General features: G+C 45.1%; 1 protein-coding gene across 7 annotated transcripts in view; it reads left to right on the forward strand.

Moving 5' to 3' along the window:
• Window positions 1-12,024, forward strand: part of LPAR1 (lysophosphatidic acid receptor 1) — a 178,569-nt gene that overhangs the window by 100,313 nt on the left and 66,232 nt on the right. For 6 of the 7 annotated variants that reach the window (XM_068234334.1, XM_068234335.1, XM_068234336.1 and 3 more), the window contains one exon: window positions 6,559-6,690. In XM_068234334.1, the coding sequence (XP_068090435.1) occupies window positions 6,634-6,690 (57 nt within the window). In that variant the 5' untranslated portion in view covers window positions 6,559-6,633. Of the gene's footprint in view, window positions 1-6,558; window positions 6,691-7,237; window positions 7,371-12,024 lie in introns of those variants that run through there. The other variant, XM_068234338.1, reaches the window with a different exon arrangement.

The following is a 12,024-nucleotide window of genomic DNA, read 5'->3' on the forward strand; positions in this document are numbered from 1 at the left end:
ATAGGTGGTGTACTGCAGGGCATTACAAAGTGGCCGCTACACCGTACTGCAACGCACATTGTGAATGTGGCCTCAGGGGTGAATATTCAGTTAACTGACGGCTTGACTAGGTAAAAATGTCTTATGTGACCTTTGATCATCTTTAAAATATTTTCTGGATGCTCAATGCAACAGACATAGTTTTAGGCTACTTACAAACGAAGACGTTGTGTTTTAGGGGACGTTATGGTCGCATAACGTGCCCCTAACGCAACGCCTGGTGCTCTTAGATGTGGACGTCAGTGAGCCGCGTTGTGCAGCTCACTCTGGCGTCCGTGATGCCGCGATGCGTACTCTTGGACGCATGCGGCATCACGTGGTCCCACCAGCCAATCCCCGCACAGAGCGGCGCTCCAGGAAGTAAACACTGCACGTCACACCATGCAGTGAATATTAATTAGCCATGTGCCTGGCCGAGGAGGAGGAGGGAAGACCTCCTTCTCCAACACTACTGAGCATGTGCGCACAGTCTAACGTGGCTCAGCCGCGCATAACGCCGTAGCATGCAGCACATTCAACTGACGTCCTGCGTTACAATGTAACGCAACGTGGGTACTGTGAACAGCCCATTGATTTTTCATTACTGTGCGGTGGGCTGCACTAACGTGCGCCTGTAACGTCTCACTGTGACAGAAGCCTTAAAGAGAACCCGAGGCGGGGTTCTCACAACAAAATCCCCATACAGAGGCTGGCTCTGCCTATAGAGCCCAGCCTCTGTTGCTGATCAGATCCCCCCCTAAATCCCCCCTGCGCTCAGCCAGACCCCATAAATTACAGCCGCGCTGCCGACACGTCAGCAGCAGCTGTGTTTAGCTTCCTAACGTCAGTCTCCGCTCTCCCCCGCCTCCTCTATCGCTCCGGTCCCCGCCCACGTCCCTTCCCTCCACGCTGATTGGAGGGAAGGGACATGGGCGGGGACTGGAGCTCTGCAGGAGGCGGGGGGAGCGCCGAGACTGACGTTAGGAAGGTAAACACAGCCGCACAGCGCGGCTGTGATTTATGGAGTCTGGCTGAGTGCAGGGGGGATTTAGGGGGCATCTGATTAGCAACAGGGGCTGGACTCGATAGGCAGAGCCAGCCTCTGTATGGGGATTTTGTTGTGAGAACCCCGCCTCGGGTTCTCTTTAAGGTAGCCTGAATCTAATTTTTCCTGTACAAAGTTTCAGTTCATCCCTTGCTAATTCCATTCAATTTATATAGTAGAAAACTGGTAAGGCTCGGTCGGCACTTCATTTCTTTGCATTCCATCCATATCCCACAGATATGATTTTAAAACCAGTGTGAACTGGCCCTAAGTCAAATTTTAGATTACATCACAAAAGGAAAACAAAGTTTTATATGGAGACAACAGGTAAAATAATAATTAATGGTGAAATAGTTGCAGTAAGGCTCGGTTCCCACTTGCACCAAAAACGTACCGGTTTGGTACATTTCTGATAACGCAGCAATGGATATGTCAACAGATCCAATGTTAAAGGATACCCGAAGTGACATGTGACATCATGAGATAGACATGGGTATGTACAGTGCCAAGCACACTAATAACTACCGTATGTTGGGTTCCTTTTTTTTCCTTCTCTGCCTGTAAGAGTTAAATATCAGGTATGTAAGTGGCTGACTCAGTCCTAAGGGCGGGTTTCCACTTGCTAAGTGATGCGAGTGTGGCTACGCAGCCGCATTGCATCACTTCCGCCGCTCCTGATGTGGAAGTGTATTGGGGAGATGGGACGCAGCTGCGGGCAGATGCGGGCGTGCGAAAATCTGCAGCATGCTACAGATTATCGGATCACACCGCTCCGCACAACATGCACGCAGTGGAAACTGTTCCACTGGCGTGCATGTGTTTCAGCACACCTGCGGTGCAATGCGGCTATGTAGCCGCATCGCACCGCTCCTAGTGGAAACAAGCCCTTAGGGCCCTTTTCCACAAGGATTCAATAGGCAGTGAAAAGACTGTTTAAGTCTCTCAACTGCTTGCTGCAGCCTGGTAACTGCTCACTGAGTGTGCAGTTCAGCTGCCTGTGGAAAAGGGCCCTGAATCTTTGTTCACATCTAAAATCGAAATCGCTGAGGACAGCGATTTTCAATTTTGTTGCACATTTTATTTTCTCCTTCCCGGCGCTTACTTGCACATTGTAATTTTGTGTAAAGCGCTTTTGCAGAGCGATTTGTTTTTCCACTTCCTGATGCACTCTTTGACCCGGAAAATAATAAATACAATGTATTTATTCTTAAAAGCGCAAACTCATATGCCGTACAAAGTGATTTTGTGAGCGTTTTGCATTTTTCCTACACCTTCCATTGTAGCAAAATCACTTTAAAAAATGGTACAGGCAGCGCTTTGCTGAGCGGATTGGAAACAAACCGCTCAGATGTGAACACTCTCATAGGGAATCATTGCACAAGCGCTTTTATGGCGATTTTAAAAAACACCGGCTCTTAAAAAAAGAAAAAAAAAAACACAACGCCCTAGGTGTGAACAAGCCCATATGCACAAGACTGCTTTGGCTGCTTTTTATAGAACCGGCACACAGAGAACAGCTATGAGTACAAAAGGGAGATTTTTTTTTTTAACATTACTAACAGAAGTGTGAAAATGAGTTTGTAGAATTACACATGCATATGCTAGTGTGAAAATTAGTTTTGTGCAGTTGCATCAGAACACACAGATGTTGAAATAGAAGTTTTCAGAATAAAACCTGTACGTCTAGCCGATATTTTTACTTACTACTGCACTGTATTCACATACCATGGACACTGCCTGCATGGAGTTTGCATGTTCTCCTGGTGTTTGCATTCGTTTCTCTCCCATACACAGCCTGACATACTGATATGTTTATTGGTCCCTCCCAAGAAAAAAAAAAAAAAACTTAGACTAAGATGCACGCGACTGTGATCGATAAACTGCTTCCGAAATCGTGTGCAGGGGAAAAAACGTAGTTGTGCCTGTATTTATTTGCATACCCCATCCAAATCCCTGTACATGGCTAGAATGATTGGTTTGTGTACTCGCATCAGCACAAGTGGCGGTGTTCAACTTGGACGTGAACGCTGGAAAATGGGACCTTAATGGTCATCCAAGGTGGCATTAAAATATTTTGCTTTAGTTACCTGGGGATTCTTCCGGCCCATAGAAGTCTGTGTAATTCCTCGATGCAGTTCCACTCCCCTACATCCCACAGCTAACCCATCTTTAATGATCACCAACCCATCTGGTCGGCAGCTTCTGCGCATGCACGATTGTGCTTCCCGTCACTGGGAGTTATGTACTTGCGCAGTCACAGTTGCTCCTGGTCATGTGCATTCAAACCCCTGGTGACCGGAGCATGTTTGCACAGAAGCTGCCGACCCAATTGGTTTGTGAGAGCTAGGAGTGACTAGGAGTGGAACTGCATTGAGGGACTACACAGACTTCTATAGGCTGGAATAAGCTCCAGGTAAGTAAAGCATAATATGTTAAGAGCCACCTAGGATGTCCTTTTTAAAGTTTTTAGTTTTGCTTCCTTGAAACCATGGCAACTGTACAGTTTTGTACAACGCTTCCCAGAATGAACAGCTCTCTGCTTGTTATTCCAGGAGTGCCATCTTTACAAGAGCAGGACTATCCTCCCAATTAGCACCTCCGTCAGGAGCTGTGGGGCAGAATAATGCCAAGTACAATGCATTATAGCATAATAAAATCTGGTAACAGTAAAAAAGGGCGCAGGAGGCTAGTGGACAAATCGGGCGCCGCCATTCACTCCCATAATAAATATCGTTTACTGGGCGCCGAACGGGAAAAAAGGCCGCCCGAGAATAACGTATAATAACGTTTTCCAAGGGCGCCCGAAGATTTTTAATGTTTTATAACTGCTTGTGATGATTTACGTTTCCTATTTCAATAAAACATTATTTTAAATGTTATCCCTTACTGTTTGTAAAACATTATTATTCACAAAATAAAGCGATCAGTACGTAACGTAAATTGTAATATATTTTATCCCTTACTGTTTCTAAAACATTATTCTACACACAATACAGTTATCACTAAGGAGGGTCTTAGGTTTAGGCACCACCAGGGGGGTCTTAGGTTTAGGCACCACCAGGGGGGTCTTAGGTTTAGGCACCATCAGGGGAGTCTTAGGTTTAGGCACCATCAGGGGAGTCTTAGGTTTAGGCACCATCAGGGGAGTCTTAGGTTTAGGCACCAAAAGGAGGGTCTTAGGTTTAGGCACCACCAGGGGGGTCTTAGGTTTAGGCACCATCAGGAGGGTCTTAGGCACCACCAGGGGGGGTCTTAGGGTTAGGCACCACCAGGGGGGGTCTTAGGGTTAGGCACCACCAGGGGGGTCTTAGAGTTAGGCACCACCAGGGGGGTCTTAGGGTTAGGCACCACCAGGGGGGTCTTAGGTTTAGGCACCACCAGGGGGGTCTTAGGTTTAGGCACCAATACGGGGGTCTAGGGGTTAGGGGTAGGTACAGGGAGGGTTACTTACTAATTTTTTTTTAAACGTTATACATTTCACTTTTTAAATGGAAGATTAACGTTTTCACATTTGCCGATTTCATGAACATTATTTAATGATTTATAACTTTATAAAAACGAATATTTAAACGAAATATAGTACATTATATTTTTAAACGTTATCCATGTTTATTGTTTAAAACCCTGCGCCCTTTTTCCCAGTGCCCCTTTTTAACGTACGCTAAATATCTAGTCTGTGTACTTGATCTAAATAGAATGGCTTTCTTTTTCTATAAAAAGCAGTTTCAGGTCACGGTCCTAAAACCTGGGATAAGTCATCTGGTGTGATGTTTTGTAATAGAATCGGCAGCCATGTCATATCTTTGGCATGGAGTTACTCCCAGCCAGAGCTGGGACAAGGTCCTCCAGCACCCAAGGCTGAGACACCAAAGTGCGCCCCTCCATCCCTCCCACCCCAGCCATCACACACTGATTGCTATTAGACTAAGAGGGCCACAGGGCCCACAACCTCCCCAACACCTTAATATCTAGTTATCTGGCTTGCAGTCACTGCTATGTATCCCCTTTTCTTATTTGTTTCTGCTTCAAACACAATTAGGAATGACAGCTGAATGAATTGTGCGCCCCCTGCTACACTGCGCCCTGAGGCTGGAGCCTCTCCAGCCTATGCCTCGGCCCGGCCCTGCTCCCAGCTGAAGGGGTAAATGCTGATTGGATTGCTAGATGGGAGTATTTTCCCTGTTGTACCTTTTGGAATATTCTGGCACCCGTCCCGTTATCAGTGTCCAGATATAACTAGGAATATATGCCACTTTCACTGCATCCACATCCCTGCTATAATGCCTGGATTCTGTTTTCCTGCATCATTTTGTGATCCTCCCCATTCAGAAGCATTTGCTGTAATGATAAATAATGTAAGAAGGAATGTATGGTAGTCATATGGTTGTGAGGGGAGGATTCCATGATGATGATTTATAGACCTGAAGTCAAAATGGCAAATCTTTCTCTTTGGCCTGACCACATTGCAGAATTTTAGAAAAGCACAACTACTTTAAATAAAGGGTAGCTTTGTGCTGCTGCCAAGACATGCATGTTGGGAGGGTTCCTGGAGATGTCTAACTTTATAAAACACATGTCCAGGTTTCTAACATCTGCAGCTATTGAGAGAATTTGTGGAATTCAGTATGGCTCCTTCCATGTAGCTTAAAGGGAGCCTAAAGCGAGAGGAATATGAATGCTGCCATCTTCAGGTGAACCCAAGGTGAGAGGGACATGGAGGCTGCCATATTTATTTTCTAGTACTAGTTGCCTGGCAGCCCTCCTGATCCTGTGTGTCTAATACTTTTAGCCATATACCCTGATCAAGAATGCCGCAGATCAGGTACTGTGACTCAAGTTTTACTGGATTAGCCATATGCTTGTTCCAGGGTTTTGACTCAGACACTAATTATGCCAAATAGACCAGCAGGACTGCCAGGCAACTGGCATTGTTTACAAGAAAATATGGCAGCCTCCATATCCCTCTCACCTCCGGTTCCCTTTAAACAATACCAGTTGCCTGAATGTCAGCTGCTTTGAATTTGCCACTGTTTTGTGGTGCTTCAGTCCTGAAACAATTATCCACTACTAGTCTACCTAAGCTCGTATAAAAACGTGCTCTAGGTAGGGAAATTATCGCCTCTTAGTCTAATAGCAATCAGTGTGTGATGGCTGGGGTGGCAGGGTTGGAGGGGCGCACTTTGGTGTCTCAGCCTTGGGTGCTGGAGGACCTTGTCCCGGCTCTGCCGCCGTGAGTGCGCACCCGCCGCCCTGCTCCCTGGCCTCACCTCCTGTCCCAACGGCTTTCTGTACTGCGCACATGCGCAGTACAAAAAAAGCTTCGGTTGGACAGACAGGAAAAGATGCTGATGACGCAGGGACAGTTAGGTTTTATTGTATAGGATGTCTCTCAAACTATTTCAATCTACTTATTTGTCTTCACACACATAATCGGATATAAATGTGCCTAAAATCCGTGACATCAGGAAATAAATACCAGTTTATCTTCTTTCCAGATTGTCTTGCTAGTATGAGAGAGATTTGACCTGAGGTGGATCCGTGCACAACATCATCATTCCTATCGACCAAACATGGCTACGCTTTCTGAGTTTGTCACAGAGCCTATTGGCATGATGTCCCAGTCACAGGTAACAATTGTGCTTTTAGCAAAAGGAAAATTCAGATATGAATTTGTCACATAATCCCTGTATGACTCTTTCTCTCCCCCCATGTGTGTTTTCCAGGACAGTAATTGTTTAGCAGATAGGAAAGCTTGTACAATGATAGTGTAGTACAGTCAGCTTCAATGCCAAGCAGACTTTACAGCTTTATGACTTGCCCGGCTCCAGCAGTTAATACTTGTATGCTTTGTGTAGAAAAGGAGAGGGGGAATGTGTGGCTGGCATTTGGCTGCTCAGGAACGTGCGATGTTAAAGCACACCTGATATGAGAGGGATATGGAGGCTGACATATTTATTTCCTTCGTTTTAAATATTAACAGTTGCCTGGCAGTCCTGCTTGATCCTCTGCTCTTGATCGTAATGTTTTGTTGAGGTTCTATGACTAAAAAGTACTAAGGCTCATACCCACCTCACAATTTTGTACCAGATTTTTCCTACGACCAGAGATTTTTTGAGAGACAATGATCATTTCCATGATCTTGCAACATGAGTACGAGTGCACCGATAACAGAATGTGACACGCAACAATAACGACCATCATGGTGTATCGGATCCTTAAGAACCCCGACGACTCCTGCACAAAGCGCAGCGATCGTGTGAACTCTTGTTTGCGCTCGTCGCTGTGATACATCTCCCTGCGTCTTCAGGTGAGTATTCATCTTAAATCTGAGATGAATCAAAAGGAAAAATACATACATACCTGGGGCTTCCTCCCACCCCCTTCAGCCTAATCGGTACCTCGCCTATGGTGCTTGGACCAAAGAACTGCCTATCAAATGTTACATACATCATCTGCGAAACGCACACCCATCAAGCATACACAAAAAAATGCCCCTTTCATCTTAAGAATGCGAAACAACTGTTGGTTTGACAGTTTTTATGCAGGTGTAGAAATCTGCATCAATAAAGAGTGTGAAGTGTTGTGTGTGTGTGTGTGTGTGTGCTCTCTAATTCATTTCCAGGTACATGATAGGGGGTGTCAGTCGGTCAGTGACTGTGAGCTATGCGCTCAGCTATTTGCTAGCTAATTTAAACATGTAAAATGTCCACATGATCTAGGGAATAATTTGCTGGTGGTGAATGGGAATGATTAGACACATACATGCAAAAACAGCGCCAGGGAATTTGGGCGCAGAGTGAAGCCGGAAAACTGCTCACTCTGCTCCTGCAAATGTCCCGGCAGCATTTATTATTAATACTCCCCGAGGCCGCCATGGACACTGGGGAAAGGCGTAATTCGTCTGGCGGATGAATTACGTGGCCATCATAGTAATCTGGGCTCCATCTTTTGACTCTGCCCAAATTACTGTGTGAGCGCTGCTATGGCCGTAATTCACATTATGGCCTATGGTGACACATGGTGCGCCCAGTTTTCCCTGCGTCTTTTTGCACTGTCTCGCAATCATACCAGCAGTAGTTGAGGCATCCCTTTTGGATTTATTTTCCTGTGCTGCGTAATGAATGAGCCCTTGCAGTCATACTAGGGTCAGTATAGGGAATATTTAAAGTGTAACTTGCTGCCTTCTTCAGGCTTATGGGTCAGCGGTTATTCAGTCACTCAAGCAGAAAGACAAGAATTCTAGGAAGTCCAACGCAATACCACACAATACTCTTGTACTAAAGTAGAGCTTCCCTTTTATCCTCTGTTTGGATTTTGCAATTAGAAGACATTTTTCTGTGTGTTTTAACCTGAATGAAATGATATGGAGAACAAAAGAAAACATTCCAGGTTTATGTTTTGTTTTGGAATCCATGTAATCAATCTGTACACGCCAATTACAGAATAAAGACTTTTTTCTCCTTACCTAAGTAAAAGTAGAGTGTTTATAAAGTGTAGAGTCCTAGCATGCAGGAGCACTCAGCCATCAAGTGTACAACATGACCCTTGACTTACCATGTCTGTCTGTCCTCTTTCTTTTGCTAATTGACCACCCACGTGCTGCCTCCTTCAGTTAAGAAGTGTAAACAAATGAATGCAACCGCTGTTTCATTGTACAGGGCTCATAAATGACAACTCTTCATTATTTTTGTGGGTAAATTGTTGGTATGTACTTTAGTTTGTATATTCCAGTTGTCATTAATATACAATACATGTGAATTTGGAGTGTAATTCCAGTCACGGAATGGACAATCTTCTTTCTGTGTGGCCAGAATAAATCCAGTAGCCTGGGATTATTAGAAATGTTCATTACATACTGAAATTTTGATTAACAGGTTTTTTGTTTGTCATTCCTCCCCTCTGACCTCAGTACTGGTTTTCTATCGCTGACATGAGCTCATAATGTAAAGCTTCATACACCCATAGGAGGAATGTCGAAAGAGAGGGAATGGGACTCCGTCAGGCAACAGTGCAGGGATTGGGCTGTACAGATGTGTCTCTAGTGCCCAAGAGAGAGACATGAGGAGCATCACTTGGCGGGTGAAGTGAGTGAGGAGAACAATTCTTAGTCAGCGCTTGACCGAGTTGATCCGCTGGATGAGGGGTAGGAGGGTCCACTATACTTATGCTAGATTCTTGGTTGTTAGGTCAACGTTTCAAGGAATGAGCACTGTACAGACAGACGTGCTGTAATGGAGTGTAATGTTCAGTAGAGAGGGGAGGAGGGGCAGTGGTTGACAAAAGAATGTGCAGTATCCGGTGGGATAAGATTTTCAGCGGAAAATCTTTTTTTTCCCCTCTTGTTCCCACTCTTCTCCTTGCAAATACTGTAAAGCTGTTGTTCCTAGCACCTATGGGGGCCTTGCTTGTAGTAATGGATTTGTTAAATTTAACATAGTGGTAAGTGAATTTTCCGCGTAAATTTCTGCGTTTTCCGCAAAAATCCGGTTACCACACTAGTATCACCGATTTCTGATCCGAAATGCGGAAATTGCATTTCAGCAGAATCAGTGAGCATCCCTAGTGGGTACGCAAACTAACCTACATGAATGGTTAAACCATGTGCTAACTTACTAGTAAGCTAGTGACCAGCCGGAGATCTGCTGCTTTTAAAATGTTTAATATAATGCAGCAAACAGTATTTTGAGTCAAGATCAGACTGCACTTTGTGTCAGTGTTTCAGACGCGGTGCAGTTAGTGAACATTAGATGGACGCTACCTGTAGATTGAGAAGGGGAAACTGACAAGCGTTCATGGGTTCCACTGCTGGTCCTAAGCATTGTAGCTGCCCACAAATGCCTGGTGGTTCCATTGGGTCGGCTGGCAACTGCTGACTGTGCCAATTGTGGAAAATAAAAATCTGCCTTATAGTTTCTCAGCTTCCCAGCATTCACTAATATCAGGTCAATATTTTTTTTTTCTCTACGAGTCCTCTACGCTAATAAATTGTCAACCACCTTGCTTCCCAGAACAGAATACCCAAGCAGCTCGGTTTGACCCAAAACCACTAGGAAAGTATAGGGGACTAAAAGAGACCGAAAAGCCCTCCTACTTAAAAGCAATGCTTAGTGTAGTTTGCCTTCTTAAAACAGAAGGTATTTGCGACAATTCAGTTTTAAGTGTGTAACTGTGGTTTCCCACAATGCATCACTCCTGAATATGCAAGTTGTCTCTTTATCCCCTGAAGCTACGCTTACATCCAGAACCGCTGGTGTATAGCAAGCTTATATCTTATATATGTTTCAGAGCCACATCAACCCAACATGCACACAGCCTGTTTCGGACTGTTGGTCCTCATCAGTGCATGGCAGGGAATGATATGGCTCTATATGGGATAGAGCTTGGACCAGTACAACAGAGTACCTAAGTAGCTTGGGTGGCCCAAAACTACTAAGAAAGTATAGGGGACCAAAAAAGACACCGAAAAACCCTCCTATTAAAAATGTCAGCTTAATACTTGCTTCTCAGGTAATACCTTGTGATGGCGAGAATCTAGCGTATGTATGGGAACCCCCTGATGTTTAGCATGCTTGATCTTCAGCAATGTATGTTGCCCAAGTGTACATTTGTTCTCCCAGTCACCTCACATGCCAGAAGCAGCCCCATAGTGCATGGTCCCTCCTACCTGCACCATAGTAACCGATGTGTAACTAGGCTAATGACGCATCTGTTCATAAGTCGCCCCTGAACTGATGCCTGAAGTATCGAGTCCCAATTCCTGTAGACAACCATAATGGAGAACGTATATAAAGCTTTAGAACTGGCCAGAATGCATATGCTTGTTGAGCCCTTTCAAATATTGCCTTTTATAATGCAGAGTTTGGATTTGTTTCACAAAATCCCATTTTCTGGCCGCCCAGTGCACATTTTCCATTCACTGCTCTGGGTACAGGGCTGATGTGGTGGTCATTGTATTTAGCACAATACACATAACATGCAAATTAATCATCTGGATAAAGAGGTACAAGGCAGTTTTGTTTCCTTTATGTATTTTATGCTTTCCTATATGGATGGCTGCTGTGGTTCTTTCAGACTAAACAAAGACTCTTGAGTCACTTTCTTGTGACTGCTTATTGTATAAAATACAGCACTCACTTTTAGAAAGTTGGCCAATCTTGAAATGCTTTTCCTTCTTCATCAATCTTTATTACAGCTCTCTGAAAGGAACATCCTATTTGTATAGCTATAATTCTCAATTAGAGACTTTTTTTTTTTTTCTCCTTGCCTAGTTGTTTGTGTCTATAATTCCCCTTCCCACCTTGTAGCTAAAAACTCATGGAGCACAGTCCTATATAATAAAACCACTGTCCATGCGTCCTCCTCTGCCCCTGTGTCCATGATGGTGCTTGGTGCACATGTGTGGCACATGGGCAGACTTCAGGCAGCAGTCGTGGGTGTGTGTGCATGTGGGACACAGCCATGCGCATGGCTCGCAGTCATACGTGGTTTGCTGGAGTCGTGGCTGTGGACTAGCACCCGTTATTTTAAAAAACGGGCATTTTTACTAGTATCTGTATATCTGTGCCGCAAACGTTAAAGGGACACTTAAGTCAAACAAAAAAAAAATGATTTTTACTCACCTGGGGCTTCCAATAGCCTGCTGCAGCTGTCCGGTGCCCTCGCCATCTCCCTCCGATCCTCCTGGCTCCGCCGGCCTCCACTTCCTGTTTCGGTGACAGGAGCTGACAGGCTGGGGACGCGAGTGATTCTTCGCGTTCTTGGCCACAATAGCTCCATCTATGCTGCTATAGCATATATCATATACCATATAGCAGTATAGAGGGCGCTAATGTGTCTGGGAACGCGAAGAATCACTCGCGTCCCCAGCCTGTCAGCTCCTGTCACCGAAACAGGAAGTGGCTGCTGGCGGGGCCAGGAGGATCGGAGGGAGACAGCGAGGGCACCGGACAGCTGCAGGGGGC

The sequence above is a fragment of the Hyperolius riggenbachi genome, chromosome 1, assembly GCF_040937935.1.
Source record: "Hyperolius riggenbachi isolate aHypRig1 chromosome 1, aHypRig1.pri, whole genome shotgun sequence".
Taxonomy (NCBI): Eukaryota; Metazoa; Chordata; class Amphibia; order Anura; family Hyperoliidae; genus Hyperolius; species Hyperolius riggenbachi.